Below are 16,848 nucleotides of genomic sequence, written 5' to 3'. Positions count from 1 at the left end.
AATCCGTGGCGGATGGAAGATAATCTATCATTCCCATCCCTAACATAATTTTTTTTACCATCCAATGAACAATTTATTTTATAACATAATAATTGAAGTTATTTTAAAATTTATAATTTAGTAATTATTAAACATTTAATAACTAGTAACAAAATTATATATTTTTTATTATTTTGAACATGAATTTAAAGGTTTTTGTTTTGATCATGAGAAAATTGAGTATTTGGGCTTGAATTTGAACGTGGGCGTAGGGCAAATACTAATACGTATACAATAGTAGCACAAGAGTGAGAGTGTGGGAGAAGGCTTTGGCCAATAGAATTTATTCTAATTGAATTAATGCGTAATAAGCATGGTATATGGGATTACCAATAAATTTAAATATTAGATGTTAGCGGATAAGCGGATATCCATCGGATAAAATCCTAAATTCGTCAATCGACTTATTTAATATGTAGATTGGTTATGAGTCAATTTAAACGGGTCAGATTTAGTTCGAATAAATAGATTTTTATCCATTTTTCCAGGTCTAATTGTGGTCAACTACTTGGCCATTCTACTGATGATGCTGATCCACCAACTTATAAGGCTTGGTAGACTGCCCTAGGTAGTAGCTTGGAATAGTCTTCAATTTTTCTTTTTCTTGGTTTAATTCCTTTTGTGTTATGGTCTACATATTATAAGAGATTTACAAATTACGAATATAGAAACGATACAAATGATAGACTACAGACATAAATAATAAGTCTTGAAAACTCCTCTCTCAAGTTGTTCAACTAATGACTTGAAATTTTATTGAAACGCATCTTAAAAGCAAAATCAATATTGTAAAATAATTTATTTTCCATCAAAATTGATGAAATCTTGAAGTCATCAAAATCAAGTTGATGAAATCTTGGAGTAACAATAAGTTGTGTGCACAAAGAAACAAGAATGCAAATTTTAAACAATCAATTGTTGGCCATTAATGCTACCACCACCCTTATGGGTGCATGACAATGACTCTTGCGACATATTACCAACCATGACAAGTTCAAAGGGTTTAATAATCGATTCTAATTTCCAAAATATAGTGAATTTTTTTTCTTTTATTTACAAAAACTAGACCTGCAAATCGCCCTCATCTTCTTCATTGTCCAGATTGTTCATTTTGTTCTCAAGAAATTTTGACTCCCATAGTTTTTTCTCTGAGATGGTGTTATGTGTTTTCTTCCTCTTTAATTCTCAACTAATGTTTTTTTATTTTTGATATTATAATTTTTTTTTTCAGTAGAATTAGATTTTGGAAGTATCTAATACGGCAAAGTGTTTGTATTGTATTGATAATTTTTATCCTAAATGGCGACATGAGGGGTCCCGTCAGATGTGACAATCTATTGTTCTAATAAATAGTTCTTAAAGTGGGAATTGAGAATATTTTCAATGTGGAAGTGGTGTGGAAACTCAAGCTTAAGTCATCCCCCTAAAAAACGTAAGATTCCTCATTAAGTGTTGTATTACAAAATAAGGACAAATAGGATATGGAGTCATAGAAATTATGGAAGAGGAGAGAAATTAGGGAGCGAGTGAGAAAGGGAAGGAAACGAATAAGGTAGAGTAGATGCTAAAATTGGTAATTTGGTCACATTGTGTGAATATTTTGAGGTGATTTCAAAATTAACAAGCAAATATTTATAACCCCATCTTCACAAAGTCAATCACGGGAAGTAGTTTTCCAAATACTTACCTTGATTATAATAAGACTTTAAACTATTCTTCGTTACCTGACATACTACCCTCATATAGATAAAAACACCTTATCTATATAAGACTTAAACTATTCGGTACTTGACATGCTACCTTTATATAGATGAAAACACCTTATTTTAACTTGACATTACAATTTGTCTCTATTCACCTTTCTTTCTAAAACCAGTTTCCTTTTAATGTGTCATGTGACTGATTATTTGGCTACACAGTACATCTAATTTGTGATTGCACAAAAATTGTACAAATAACAAGAGACATCATTAACACTCTAAAAACACTATATCACTCTGTGCTTATTATTCATGCATTAAATGATAATTTTATCATTTAATAATTTTTTTTTTCAACAAAAAAGTCAAAAAACAATAATTTTATCATTTTATTGTGAAAAATGGTAAAATTATAATTTAATAGATGAAAAAATAAATGTGAAGCGTTAAGCGGTACTTTTAATAGTGCCAATAGCATTTTCCTATTGTGTTTGTGTGCATATATATATAAACATCTTTATTTTTCATTTTAGTTCTTCAAATTATAAAAATGTCTACTATTTTAATTTTCTAATGTTTGTATTAAAAAAGTAGAAAATAAAAGTTTTTTAAGTCCTAGAAAAGAAATTTTATTTTTCATTTCTAGATTTTTTTTTTAAAATAAAACCTTTTAAAAAAAAAACAGAAATGAAAAATAGAAATTATGTTCCAGCCTTTACTATTTCTAGCAGTACTGGGATTGCAAAATAATGCTCGTGAGACATCCCATCAACCAAAGTTTGAAACTTTCATTTAATGATTTCAAGCTCGAATCATTAGTGGAAAGGAATTTCGTAAAAACCCAAATCGAATACAAACATAAAAACGATTGAGCTACTTATTTCCCATCGATCCCCTCCCTTCTCATAATTAGAAACTCCTTTTAACATTTCTATAGAAAATGCTACGAAAAAAACAAAGGCTTTCTTGGCTCAGTGACCCTTGGTTGGCCTTCGCTTGCCTTCAGCAGCATCATGTACTGCATTAAAAAACACTATCGCTATCGCTACCTTTTGATTCTGAGCTCCCAGTACAGGTTGCTGGATTTCCAGCTAAGCCAGCTTCTGCATCAAAATGTTTGCTTCTCTCTGGATCTTCTTGGCAACTAGCGTCTGCTGCACGACATTGATCCTCTTCCTTGTCACCCCTGCAGTTAAAACAGAGGCATAGGCGGTGAGCATAAATTAGCCTAAAAATAACTCAAGTAAAAATGCAGTAGTTCATACGTACACTGAATATATAAGGAGTCCAACCGCAACAGAGGTGAAGGCTAAGAAATACATCCAGTCGACCTGAATGATAGAAGTAGCAAGCTCCAGAAATTAAATTGCAGGCTAGGAAAAGATAATAAGATGGAAACCAATTTTAGATTGTATTTTTTTTTCTACCTCAAACATGATTAAGGATGAATATTTATTTAAATATGAATAGGAATTAGGGGGAAAAAAAAAAAAAAAACAAGGCTCCTGGCATGTTTAAAAAAACAAGTTCATTCATTCATTCACTATATATTTTATTTTCTTTCTCATTCTTCTCAATTACAAACAAGAAAAAGTAGATTCCATTGATATTTTCCTTTCCATTCTTCATGTTTTCCTAGTTCCCAAAACAAAGCCTCAAGTAACCAAAAATAATGATAGAAATTTTGATATAATGCGTTGACGTACCTTCTCATGGTAAGCAAAGATGCGAATCAAGACAGCCCACATGTCTGATGTCAGCAAAGAAAGGTTTAGCATTGTAGACCCACTAATCTGCAAGGCAATTGGGAAATTTTCATTAAATAATTTATTAATTGCGTTATCGCTAACTCTGTGGGAGAAGTGAGAAAGGCTACGTCCCTCATTCCCCTTGCAATTTTCTGGTGCATTTGGAAAGAGGAATAGAAAAGTGTTCAAAAATTCAACCTCAAGCAAAGAACACATGTTTTTTACTGCAATCAATAGCTGGCATGGTAAGACTGTCATTAATGATTATGGTGTAATATTTAATTTGTGTGACACCCTTCAGGGTGCTTGATTTGTACCATGGGCTGGCATCCCCTTGATGCCTCTTCAATAAAATCAACGTAACTTATTAAAAAAAAAAATTATCAATTGGAGAGGAAAAAATGAGAGAAGACATCCATCTTATAAAAATGGATAATATATTAATCATGTATTCAAAACTTAATTGTGGAAGTCTTCCATTAAAACAATAATCCATTTCATCAAGGAACCCATTATATGTTTGTGCCGAGTTTCTAAAATTCAATTGAACTGAACAGAAGTAATGATTCAACATAAGAAGGAAACATATAACCATGGAATTTGCATAATGAAAATTTTGGAAGGGAAAACTTTGACAGTTGTAATTTTAAAAAAAAATAAATTATAGCTTTAAACTTATTGAGATTAAGCAATGTCATAATAAGTTGTATTTGAACATGAAATTTTCATTTGGTTAGCTTACCCACTGCATTTGCATTAATTGATTTAGTATGCACACAGTTGTTATTCACCATGCACATCAATTTCTCATTATTTATACATTTCATTACATTTTAATCATATATTATGCATTATTATCTCTATCAGAAAGCAGAAAACATTGATAAAATTTTAAATAATCATATTTTTTTTCAAATCAAATTTGAAACTTCAATCCAAATTCTTATCATCTTAAAGCCTCAACATATTAGGGGAAACCAAAATATAAGACCTCGGTGGAGAAGTTAAACTCCATATTAAAAATGGGTCAATATCAGTGTCAGCAAAGAAAAAATACACACTAAATTTCATAAATTTTCATGGTCAAAGTTATCATATAAACTTTTTCATCCTGAAAAACCTTTGGTATCAAACGCAAAGCAGTTTATAGATCACCATTAGTCCCTTAGGCCAAAAATGTGAAAAATAGTGAAAGACATCAAAATTAGTGAGAGAGCTGAAAACCAAGAAAACTAAAAAGATGTTTTCCAAGTTTCTGATACAAATGTAGGAAAAAACAGGAAAATAAGGAGATTTTTTTGCATTTATATATATAAAAGCAAAACAAAGTCCCTCTATTGCCTCTTAAACCCCAAAATTTCTAGTATTTTGAATTAAAAAATAAAATAAAATAAAAAGAACCAACCAAAACTTTCTATACAATTAAATAAATAAATAATAGATACAATAACAACAAAAAAACCAAACCTTAAGTCCCACACTAGGTGGGGTCGGCTATATGAATCATTTTCCGTCAATTTATGCAATTATGAACCATTTCTTTTAACAATTTCAAGACTATTGAATTCTTACTACTTCCCCTCACAATAACTAACTCGCTCTTCCTCATTGGTGCACTATATGGCCTACGTTGCAAGTGCCCAAACCATCTGAGTCGTCCCTCCCTTATCTTATCTTCTATAAGAGCTACACCTAACTTACCGCGAATATGTTCATTTCTTAATTTATCTTTCACTTTTATACTCATCCATCTAAGCATTCTCATCTCGATAGCTTTTACTTTTTGGATATTTTGTCTCTTCGTCACCCAATCCATATAGCATAGCTAGTCTTATAGCCGTTCTATAAAACTTTATTTTTAATTTTAATGGTATTCTACGATCACAAAGCACACTTGAAGTTGAAGCACTTCTCCATTTTACCCAACATGTTTTCACTCTATGCACTACATCCTCTTCAATTTCTCTTTCAACTTGCATAATAGATCCAAGGTATCGAAATCTACAAGTATTATTTATTTCTTCATCATCAAGTTCAACTTTGTCTCCAATATTCCTCCTACTATTACTAAAATTACATTTCATATATTCTGTCTTATCTCTACTTATCCTAAAGCCTCTAGATTCCAAAACTTATCTCCATAATTCTAACTTAGCCTCTACTCCGCCCCTAGTTTCATCAATCAATACAATATCATCTACAAACAACATACATCATAGAACCTCATTTTGGATACTCTTAGTCGATCCATCACTAAAGCAAAACGATAAGGGCTCAAAGCAGATCTTTGATCTACGCCTATGGTGATTGGAAATTCTTTAGTCTCTCGATCTATAGTCCATAGACTAGTCATGACTCCATCGTACATATCCTTAATAACATCAATATACCTCCCACATACACTATTCTTTCTAAAACCTATCATAGAACTTCCCTAGGTACCGTATCATATGCTTTTTCTAAGTCAATAAATAGCATATGCAAATCTCTCTAATTTTTCCTAAATTTTTCCATTAATCTTTTTAACAGACATATAGCTTCTTTAGTAGATTTCCAAGGCATAAAACCAAATTAATTTTCAAAGACCTTCGTTTCTACGCTTAATCTTTGTTCAACTAGTTCAACTACCCTTTCCCACAATTTCATCGTATGACTCATAAGTTCAATTCCACAATAACTATTACAATTTTGAATATCTCCTTTATTTTTGCATAAACGTATTAAAGTATTTTTCCTCCATTCATCTGATAATTTTCTTAGCTTTTTTATAATTGTGTTAAATAAATTAGTTAACCATATAATTCCATTATCACTAAGCATTTCCAAACTTCAATTAAGATGTTATCCATCCTATAGATTTTCCATTCTTCATCTTTTCAAGTGCAAAATTAACTTCATTAACTCTAATTTTGCAAATAAATCTCATATTTTTAGTTTTTTCCTCATTTGTCAATTCTAAGTTTAAGTCTTCTATTTGATTTTCATTAAACAATTTACAAAAGTAACTTAGCCATCTTTCATTTATGTCTTCTTCCTTAACCAAGACAATATCATCCTCACTATTTATGCATTTCACATTACCTAAGTCCTAAATCTTTTTTTCTCTAGCTCTACCAAGTTTAAATACATCTCTTTCCGCTTCTTTGTATCTAATCGATCATACAAATTATTAAATGATCTATGTTTAGCTCACTAACAGCCTTTTTTTTGCATATTTTCTCTTCTCTTTATACTTTTCAAAGTTATCCATGTTTCTACATTTTTGCCACGTTTTATACCAAATTCTTTCTGTCTTTACGGCTTTTTGGACATATTTATCCCACTACCAACTTTCTTTGCTACTTGAGAATTTTCCCCTCGATTCACCTAAAATCTCTTTTACTATTTTTTTAATAAAGCTAGCTATCCTACTCCAAAGAGTATTTGTATCTATCCCATCATCTATAGTCCAATCACCATCTTTGATCATTTTATCTTTAAATTTTATTATATTTTCTCCCTTTAGGTTCTCCCGCCTAATTCTCTTACACTAATTTATTTTATCCTTAGCACTAGGATTCAATGTTGTGTGCTTAAGCTTTCACCTAGAATAATTTTACAATCCTTACATGATAAAGAATCTACCCTCCTAGTTAAGAAAAAATCTATTTTACTTTTATTTTATCTATTTATAAAGGTTATTAAGTGTTCTTCTCTTTTTTAAAGCAAATATCCATCGTAATAAAATCATATGACATAGCGAAGTCTAAGATCATCTCCCCAGGCGCATTTTTGTCTTCATATCCATATCCTCCATGTATCCTCATAACCTTTATTATCCGTTCCAACGTGTCCATTCAAATCTCCTCCAATGAATTTCTCAGTCCCTAATATGCCTTATATAATATTATCCATATCTTCCCAAAATTGTCTCTTAAGATTTTTTGCTAAGCCTACTTGAAGAGCATAAGCACTAATGATATTTATTATCTCTTGCCCTAAGACCATCTTGATTTTTATAATTTTATCCCCTACTCTATTTATGTCTACAATGCTATCTTTTAAGTTTTTGTCTATAATAAGTCCTATCCCATTCTTATGCTTTTCTTTTCCAGTGTACCAAAGTTTAAATCTTGATTTATCAATTTCTATAGCTTTCTCCCCCACCCACTTAGTTTCTTGAAGGCAAATTATATTAATTTTTCTTCTAATCATTGTGTCCATAATTTCCATGCATTTACCCGTAAGTGTCCCTATATTCCAAGTTGCTAATCTAATCCTAGTCTCTTAAACTAACTTCTTTACCTGCCCACATCCAGAATGATGTAGGAACCCTCGCATATTTGATACCGTAGTTGGGCGACCAAGCGGCGCGTTGCTTCGGGGCGACAACCTAGCCCACGCTTGCCCACTTTTCGTTACACTCAGGTGGTACAAGTGCAACACATCACTTGTGGGGGACACCCCAGTAAATATTTGGTAAAGATTCATGTCATAGTGATTTGACAAATTTTACGCTGGCTGTCAACTACCCAACGCAACCCTCCTCCTTTACACGGACTTGGGACGGGCTGTGTGTGAAATAAATAAATAATAGATAATATATTAACTATAATGTCCCACGCAATTTAAAATATGCATTTATCGCACTCATTTTCCGTGAAATCTTATATTCATTTTATTGGGCTCCTTTTAAAAAGAAATGCATTCATTAAATGCATGGATAGATACATATATTAACTGTATGTTGTTTAAAAAGTATCTTGAATAGGTCAATTTAATTTTATATTCTTCTTTCAAAATTACATTTATTCTAAGGAATACGTAATTAGTTGATACTTGATAGTGTGATAATGACATGTATCTCAAATTCGACATGGTTTCTTTGGGTCCCACATATCAAGCTTTAGTGACGATTGTGTGGGACCTAAAGGAGCATCAAGTTGTATTTGAAAAACAGTATTTGTAAGTTTCAAGAAGGCTAGCATTTTTATTAATAATTTATTTAAATATGAATTAATCAAATTGAATGAGAAAATCAAATAAGAAATAACAAAAACAATTTACATTTACAATTTTTTTTTATTATGTTTTAATTATATATTTTATAATTATAGGTAAATATATGTATATGCATATGTGTGTGTGTGTGTGTGTGTGTGTGTGTGTGTGTGTGTGTGTGTATAATACTATACTTAACAAATTAAATAGTCAAAGATCTCGTGCATTGCACAAGTCTCTGCTAGTTCTTTAGAGAACTAACAAATGGAAAATGAAAAACCATTTTTCACAACTCAAAAGGACCCTAAAATCTCTAAGAGCATTTAAGGGGAAAAAGTAAACAGAAAATCAGAATTTAATGAAAACTCCTAAATATTCAAAGATTATCTAGGCCCAACAAATTGTGTTCCTTCAAACCCAAAATTGGGGCCTGTCATCTTGTGAATGGCTACATCTTCAAAAAATAAGAAAAGATTCATCTAAAATCTTAAAAAATCAATAACCATACCTTAAGCAAGATTGGGACCAACGAGTAAAACAGAAACATTGCCACTGCAAATCCAATAAAAGGAAGCACCTGAAATCACAAATTTATATATCATAAAATTACGTTCTCATGAAGAACAAAGTACTTCTCCGTAGAATGAAAATAGAATGCAGAAACCACATCTTTATCACTTTCCAAGGCATAAGATATATGATAAATATCATTTTACTCTTAATTTCTCTTTATTCCTTTTCCCATTGACTGAATTCTCAATCTTGAATACATAATGATTCATTAAGAAGGAGCACAGAAATTAATGGTAATTAGTTGTGGACAGAAGAGACAAGGGTGGCTGGATATATCATTCGAGTTCCTGGCCCTCAATAAATGGTAATTAGTTGTGGACAGAGAAGCTTAACAAAAGCAGCAGGTCTGCTTTTGTTGGGGTTTTTGTTGGGGTCAAGGGAAGAGATCCAAGCAAGGCCTGCGCTCAGGCGTATGGGGCTTCTAAGAGATCTGCAAGAAGCAAAGGCCTTAAGAGTAGATTTAGCAACCAAAGAAGAGATGATTCCTTGACTCAACTTCACAACTGCAAAGGATGCAAATGGTGTAAGTGGAGGGGATCCAACTACGCAATCTGTCTCAGTGGTGAGCCCGTTTTGGATGGCAAGTTGAGCAATGATGGCATGCCTTAGGATATAATGTTTGGATCAGATGGAGTCGGTCCAAGGGACAGCAGGCTTCTTGGTTCTGAAGTGCTGCCAGGCACATCTTGAGGAGAAGAAACCTGGGGGGGATAAGCTCCCAAACGACTTTGTCATCAGAAACGGGATGGATTGAGGCTTGGGGTTTTGTATCTAATATCAATAATGTTGGAGACGGGTCTTCTAGGCCAGGATCCTGTCTACCCATTGATGATGCCTCCTACTTTGGGATTGAGAGATAAAGCAAACTCGAAGGACAGTCTGGGGCCAAAGGTGCTGATATGGGTCTCAGGTGGGTAGCCAATTATCCTATAAAAGAAAGATGGAGGCTCCATAATGAATGTGTTTCAAGACAGGGAAAGAGAATCATCTAAATTATAAAACAAAGATAAAATGTAAAGACTTAATAACTTCTCTAAAAGTAAATAAATGGAGACATTACGCAAGCATTGCATGTGCTCGATGACTTAGTATTAAAGCCCGCTCATTTTTCCCCTAAAATATTAATTTTCAAAAACATGGTCCGTTTTGAGTATGTGAGCAGACGAAAATCCGCCCAAACAACCTCTCTTCAATAGAATCCTCCAGCTTGTCTTCGACGACTGCTTCATCGCCAACTCATAGGATAAATTGACACTTAAATTTGCAAATAATAATAATAATAAAATTTTCAAATAATAATCATAATAATAGTAGTAGTGATAGTAGTAGTAGTAGTAGTTGAAAAAGAAAAAAGTGATGCAGAGAGATTTTAAGAGAATTTATTTCTGAACTCTGTGTAATGAACATCGGCCACCACAGAAAAATTGATTCATCAAAACTTGTTTATGCTGGGAACAATAATTCAAACTGCAGTCTAAATTTGACTTGGCAAAAATCACAATAAATTTGTCAAAGTTCTTGGAAATTTGAAAGGATATCTCTATAAAATTCTTTCCTTTTGGCAGGGGAAACACCGAACTTTATCAGTTTGAAAATGTTGATATTCATAATCTTATATACAAAAAAGTGCTTACAAAAGCAGAGAAATCAGGGTTCCCCCCTCCTTGCCATCCTCCTGTTTAATGTAACATCTACACTACTACAGTCCAACTCCTAAAAAGAAAGAGAAACACTGTAGACCTACCTACATACATGCCTCCAAATGTCAGAAGTCTGAACATATTGTGTTAAGCTTTTGCGCTAACTTTAACATAAAGTGCAAATATAGTTTTCAGCAAGGAAACTATCAATCCAAACCCCAGTAGAAAATTAATCAAATTTAAAATTAATATTTTCTACAAAGGACTTCTAAAAAAATGGGAAAAAAAAAAAATTAACTATATATATGCACAACTTTGAAGTCTACAGTTTTTTCTACATTTTCATTTGACTGCTAAACTTCTGCTTCTATGCATTGCAAGGCTCTTTTGGTGAATGTTTTTCAAAATATTTTCAACTAATTTGTGGAAAAAGACCATGACAGTTTTGCATTTTCACACCTCTTCATTAGTATGTATTTGTCTGTGTTGAGTTTAGTGTTTTTTCCCCAAATGTGCGCGTGCATGTGTGTGCATATGTAGGCATGTGCACATGCAAAAGAGAGAGAGAGAGAGAGAGAGAGAGAGAGAGAGAGAGAGAGAGAGAGAAACAGACAAAGGGAATGAGATGAGATACTTACTGCACCAGCTGACCAATGGATTGATTTGAGCTCATCACGTTCAAGTATGCTTCTATGGAAATCGTTGAGGATAGTAAATTAACAATAAATTACACATTAAAATAACAATGAACCACTTGTAAAATAATTTCAGTACACAGTGATCCCAAAAGTATATGAATGCGTGTGCATGTCAATTTAAAGAAAATTAAAAATGCAAGGTAAATATAAACAAAATCATTAAAAGGCAAAAAATGTAATTGTCACAAATATAAAATTAACTTCACCAATTTGCCTAGAAAACAAGGATACATTTGGCAAGCACTGACAATTGCACCAAAAAAGCCCAACATTGCCATGAGTTCAGTTTGATCAGCACTTTTCACAAGAAACTCCTGCATAAAACAGGAAACAAGCATTAAGCAGGAAAATGTGAACAAATCTCTCAATAAAATTTGGGATCTATGCATTTAATGAAAAAAAAATCTCTATTTGAGCTCGAGTGACTAATGCGAATCAAGAAACAAGTGCATTTCTTAAAAACTGCCACCTATAGAGATAAATATTTGAACACACACACGCGCACAAACAAAATCCCAAAATATATCAAGAGCTAGCACAAGAAAAAAAACCACAACAGCCACGTTGGCCTTCATTGCTTCCATGGACATCTAGGGCTGTTCATTGGCCTAAAAGACTTTGCTTCAAAAACAACACTCTCAATAAGAAGCAAACTAGGGGATTTGTTCAATTGAGGACTAATGGCGTCCCAAACAGCATTGCACTTGTTTAAGGCATCTTGATCAAGCATTATTCTGCCCCAATTGCACAGGTGGAATGTGGAAATACAACTTCAGTTTCTAGAGTTAAACCTTCCGGGGTAGGGGCCAAAAAGGAGGGGAAAAGGAAAAAGAGGGGAAGAAACATGAAGCATGAAAGAGAGGAAGGACCAAAGCACAGTAGAGGACATGGAAAAAGAAGATAAAGAAGAGAGTTAGAGGTTGCAAAAGAGGGGAAAAATATATAAAAGGAATCCTAAGGACATGGAAGTGGGAGAGATGGTGAGGGTCTTATTTTTGGAATCCCAGAACCTTTTCAAACATGTTTCAAACAAACCATTACAAGGCCCCATTGCATCTCCTATATAGAAGTCAAGACAGACAAAGTAAAAGTAACTTTACCTCACTGACATTACTGACAGCATAAAGCATAGACCCAGAGACCACAAGCAAATCTCCTTTAATAGGGTTGCTCCCACCTACAAGCCATAATATACTATAAAACATCAAAATATACTACATAGAGACACATTTTAGAACACCTTATGACAGACTGCAAGTTTATAACCCATGATAATGTAGATTCATGATCAGCAGCAATTTTATATCCAACCATGCTTGTGATGTAATTCTGAACAAACTGCACTTATTAGAACACATGGGCCATTTATCTCTCTATGCTACTGTCAAAGCTTGATATACATTGTTGGCCCACAACCTAATAGCTGAAGCTTTTAGGTAAAGTGGTAAACTAAGATGGTATGAAAGCTGGTTATCAGGAGGTCCTGGGTTCTAGTCTCCTTGCCCGTGTTTCTTGTGTGGTGTTTGAAAAAGTATTTTATTCCCTGTAATGGGAATATATATTGTTGGCCCATAACCTAATAGCTTAAGATTTTAGGTAAAGTGGTAATCTAATAGCTACATTTGGGCAAGAGTCTGCTCCAGCATGCAAATGGTGATTATATAAATCAATCTTCCCTTAAGTGAGATGGTAAGCAGAATAAGAAATAGAATGTAGTGTATTTTTGCATTAATATAGATTGAAAGGATAATTTTCTAAGAACCCATATTTGTTAAGACTCTCCCTCCATTTCTCAGCAACTAAATGGAATATAAGTGAAACAATCAAAAGAAGTGATTTATTATGGAATAAGCATCAAAGGACAAATATTATTTCAAAAATTCCCCCAGAGAATAGTCCTGTAGCCCAACTGTTTGATCATGGGACATTCATGTTGGAGGTATCCAGAACAAACCTTGGTGAGGGGCAGGACAAAGTTTAAGATGAGGAAAACACCCTCCTCTTTTGGGCCATGTAGCACATGCCCAGAAATGCATTAGCTCATAATAATTGTCTCAACTTTTAGTTTGCATTACCCCATTTAAAAAAAGAAAAGAAAAAGAAAAACTGGAAGAACCCTTAAATCTCTTTGCGTACAAGTAGTCCAAAAAAGTTACCTAAGTCTATACAAAGATGTCAAATTACAAGGGCCAGCTGCAAAATGTGCGGATTCTAAGATTTAACGCTCTAGCATCCACATAAGCCAATGCTCTGATAACTATTAATTGTGGGGACCAGGGGAGCATGAAAATCACAGAATGATTGGGATGCTCAATATTAAATCACTTTGAAAAAAAATGTTAAATTTCATAGGAGTAAAAATTTTCTGCACAATTAAAAAGAAAAAAAGGATGCTCTGTATGCCCAAATTTTATATTAAAGAAAAATGAATGTATGTGAACTGTGAAGGCCCAACAAATTCTAGATTTAACTACCACAAGGTTATGTTCTTGGGATCAATCTTCTTCAATTTCTAGCATTGCAGTAATCACTTCAAGCAATCAAACCTTCATTATCCCAATCTTTTCAGCCTAGCAGCTTATTTTTATAACTCATGATTTCATTCTGCCCTCTCAGTCATCACTCCATTTACCTGAAATCTAAAACTGGTGAAATCAAAAATTTCCAGAGACTTGGGGGTTGTGTTTGAGAGCATGGATTCAAGTCTTGGATTTCGATTTATATGGATTTAAACGAAACTCAATACAATTTTGTATTGCATTTTATCCAAATCCACATAAACCCAAATCCAAAGTCCAAAATTCAAGCTCCCAAACATGGAGTTATTTTTAGAAATTTCACATCACAGCCTCCAATAAAAGTTATCCCCCTTCTACCTTCATCACTTTAAAAACTAATATCACAAGCCATCCTACCCCTTGGTACCATTCATGTCAATAGCATAATTCTAAATTTGTTAATCCTAATCCCTGTTAAGGCAAGAAATCCCATGAACCTTGAAAACCCCTTTGAAAAAGAGGGAAAATCCACCAACTGTAAAGCACATTGATACAGTGGTACAACCTTCTAAAAATTATAAGCAAGACCATTTTAATTTTTGTGGGCTGCCATTATTTCAGCAATTTAAATCATACCAACAATAGTTAGTAAAAAAGATCAACCTGTCATAAATCTTCCAAGGTATCAATCAATGAGGAAAAGTGCAGAAAAAAAATCCAGAAGTGCCAAAGCTGGTGAAAACAAAGAAAATCAGTGCATATAATAGATGCCATCTTGACCTCACATCCATCAATTCACTTACAAAATTGGAGGTAATTTTACAGGGCTCACATAAATAAGTAATTCATTTCCACCTTTACCTAATATGCGAACTTGTTATAAGCCACTTAAGCACTCAGGAAGCATTTAAATTTTGCTCACTTATTGACTTAAGATTCATATTTAATTCTATTGTCCATGAAAAATTCAGTGTCATACAAAATATGATTTAGAACAAAATAGTAAATTAATTTTGCACGTAATGTGTTTAAAAACTAAAAGGATTGTATAGGATGCCTGACTTAATTATTTCAGTTAGTAAAGAGTAAGATTACCTAGCCCTAGTTGAGTTCCAGATTGTTTCAACTTTGTTTCACAAGAAATTGCATCACCTTACTAGAAAAACAACAGTTCCAAAAATCCCCTTACTATTTAGTTTTAAATGTAGGAGTTCATAATGCTACTTGAGATCCTGATTGTTTTAATCTAGAGGAAACCATATTAAAAATTTGAGAGCTCCAAACGCTATATGGTGTATTGGTGTGTGTGTGCGCGCGCGTGCGTGTATGTTAACACCACCTGCCCACTGAAAGAAAGGGGTTATAAAGGCAGACACTGCAATCAGAAGAAGATAAAGAAAAAAAACTAATCTACAATTAACAAGAGAGAAGCATGAGTCACTTACTTGCTCGATCACTTGAATGGGCATCTGAGAAAACAACCAAAACAAGACCAGCAACACAGACAGCTACACCAGCAAACTTTTGGTATCTGTATCTTGTTTTCAAGAAAATCCATGTGAGAACAATGACGCATGGGATTGACCAACAGTCCAGAAGCATAACACTTGTTAAGGATGTGTACTGATATGCCTTGACAACTGCAAATGAAATAAGGATTGACCAGTTACCAACTTACCATGTTGATAAATTCGTTCAAATCAACAAATATAAGTCTTAATACTGACAACTCTAAAAGAACCATTGATCCTGTGGTGGTTGCAAGACCATATAGTTAGATGCATCATGATTGCAGTCTTAGTCATATTCCATTGAGTCAACTAAGTAATGTGTCTCCTATCAGTTCTCACTTCCTGCAGTCTTAATGCCTAATTTAGCATTCCCTGTTTCTAAACAATTATCATCATTTGATTTAGAACAAAATTGAAAATTTCTCATGAGATTTAACTAACAGATGCACATTGTTATAATGGTGCAGCCTTTGATCAAGGATACTAAACACTGTACCTGCATACTGGATACAGCTGAGAGACCTGCATGACTAAGGAAAGTTGCACTATTATATTGTCTTCCCTCTGCGAATTTTCTTAGGAAAGAAATAACTTCCCAAGCACAGATCCATTATTGTTATCCAGACAGAAATCTAGAATAATTAAAGTGGTTTCTGTTAAAGCTTGATAAACATTGCTGGCCCAAAGCCTTACAGCTTAAGCTTTTAGGGAAAAGTGGTTGGCTGGTTGCTGAACATGGTATTAGAGCTATGGTTGCCAGAAGATCCTGGGTTCTAGTTTAGTTGCTCATGTTCATTGTGTGGTGGTTAAAAATTATCATATTCCCTGCAGGGCAGCCCGGTGCACGAAGCTCCTGCATATGCAGGATCTGAGGAAGGGCAGATCACAATGGGTCTATAATACGCGCATTTTCCTTCTTTGATAGCAAAAGAAGAATTCTATAATAGATTATGAATTTGCAACCAGGAGAATAAGACATCTCCTTAGCAAAGGCTGTCCAAACCAAAAAAAAAACAGAGAAAATTGAATATGAAAAAGTACAAATAAAACCAGTGCAATCTAACAATCAAACAAACATCGCCAATCATGCTGAATATCTGAAAAGCAGCCATCTTTAAATTCCCATGACCCACACACCAAAGAGAAGCCAAATAATGCATCTTCTCCCAAACCAGCAAATACGACAACTTCCCTGAAAATTATATGCACATTACGCTCCATTCACAGCCCCCGAAACATTCCAAATATTGCAAAAAATACGCAGCAGCCTTACCTTGCATTTTTGCAAGAGACTGTTTCCACGTCTCGAACCCATGACATCCAAGTCACATGGTGACAACTTTACCTGTAATCGGTGTTATTTATATTTTGTTTCTCTCTCCAGATGCAACAGAGCCATAAGTGTGGGGGATTGTTAAGTTTAATATACATTGTTGGAGTTTTTCACAAATAAATAGGCTT

At 33.6% G+C, this 16,848-nt stretch overlaps 1 protein-coding gene across 1 annotated transcript in view; it reads right to left on the bottom strand.

The window, feature by feature from the left end:
• Nucleotides 1–2,507: 2,507 nt before the first annotated feature.
• The window catches only part of LOC131151604 (uncharacterized), a 30,037-nt gene continuing 15,696 nt past the window's right edge, over nucleotides 2,508–16,848 (bottom strand). The window contains exons 4-11 of the mRNA XM_058102864.1: nucleotides 15,322–15,516; nucleotides 12,479–12,555; nucleotides 11,610–11,692; nucleotides 11,319–11,370; nucleotides 8,976–9,044; nucleotides 3,446–3,532; nucleotides 3,009–3,070; nucleotides 2,508–2,925 (exon numbers count right to left, since the gene is read on the bottom strand). Of these exons, the coding sequence (XP_057958847.1) occupies nucleotides 2,763–2,925; nucleotides 3,009–3,070; nucleotides 3,446–3,532; nucleotides 8,976–9,044; nucleotides 11,319–11,370; nucleotides 11,610–11,692; nucleotides 12,479–12,555; nucleotides 15,322–15,516 (788 nt within the window). The 3' untranslated portion in view covers nucleotides 2,508–2,762. The remainder of the gene's footprint in view (nucleotides 2,926–3,008; nucleotides 3,071–3,445; nucleotides 3,533–8,975; nucleotides 9,045–11,318; nucleotides 11,371–11,609; nucleotides 11,693–12,478; nucleotides 12,556–15,321; nucleotides 15,517–16,848) is intronic.

Source organism: Malania oleifera, chromosome 3, assembly GCF_029873635.1.
Source record: "Malania oleifera isolate guangnan ecotype guangnan chromosome 3, ASM2987363v1, whole genome shotgun sequence".
Classification (NCBI taxonomy): Eukaryota; Viridiplantae; Streptophyta; class Magnoliopsida; order Santalales; family Ximeniaceae; genus Malania; species Malania oleifera.
Note: the sequence above shows the minus strand (reverse complement) of the source record. Positions and strands in the feature narration are given on the sequence as shown.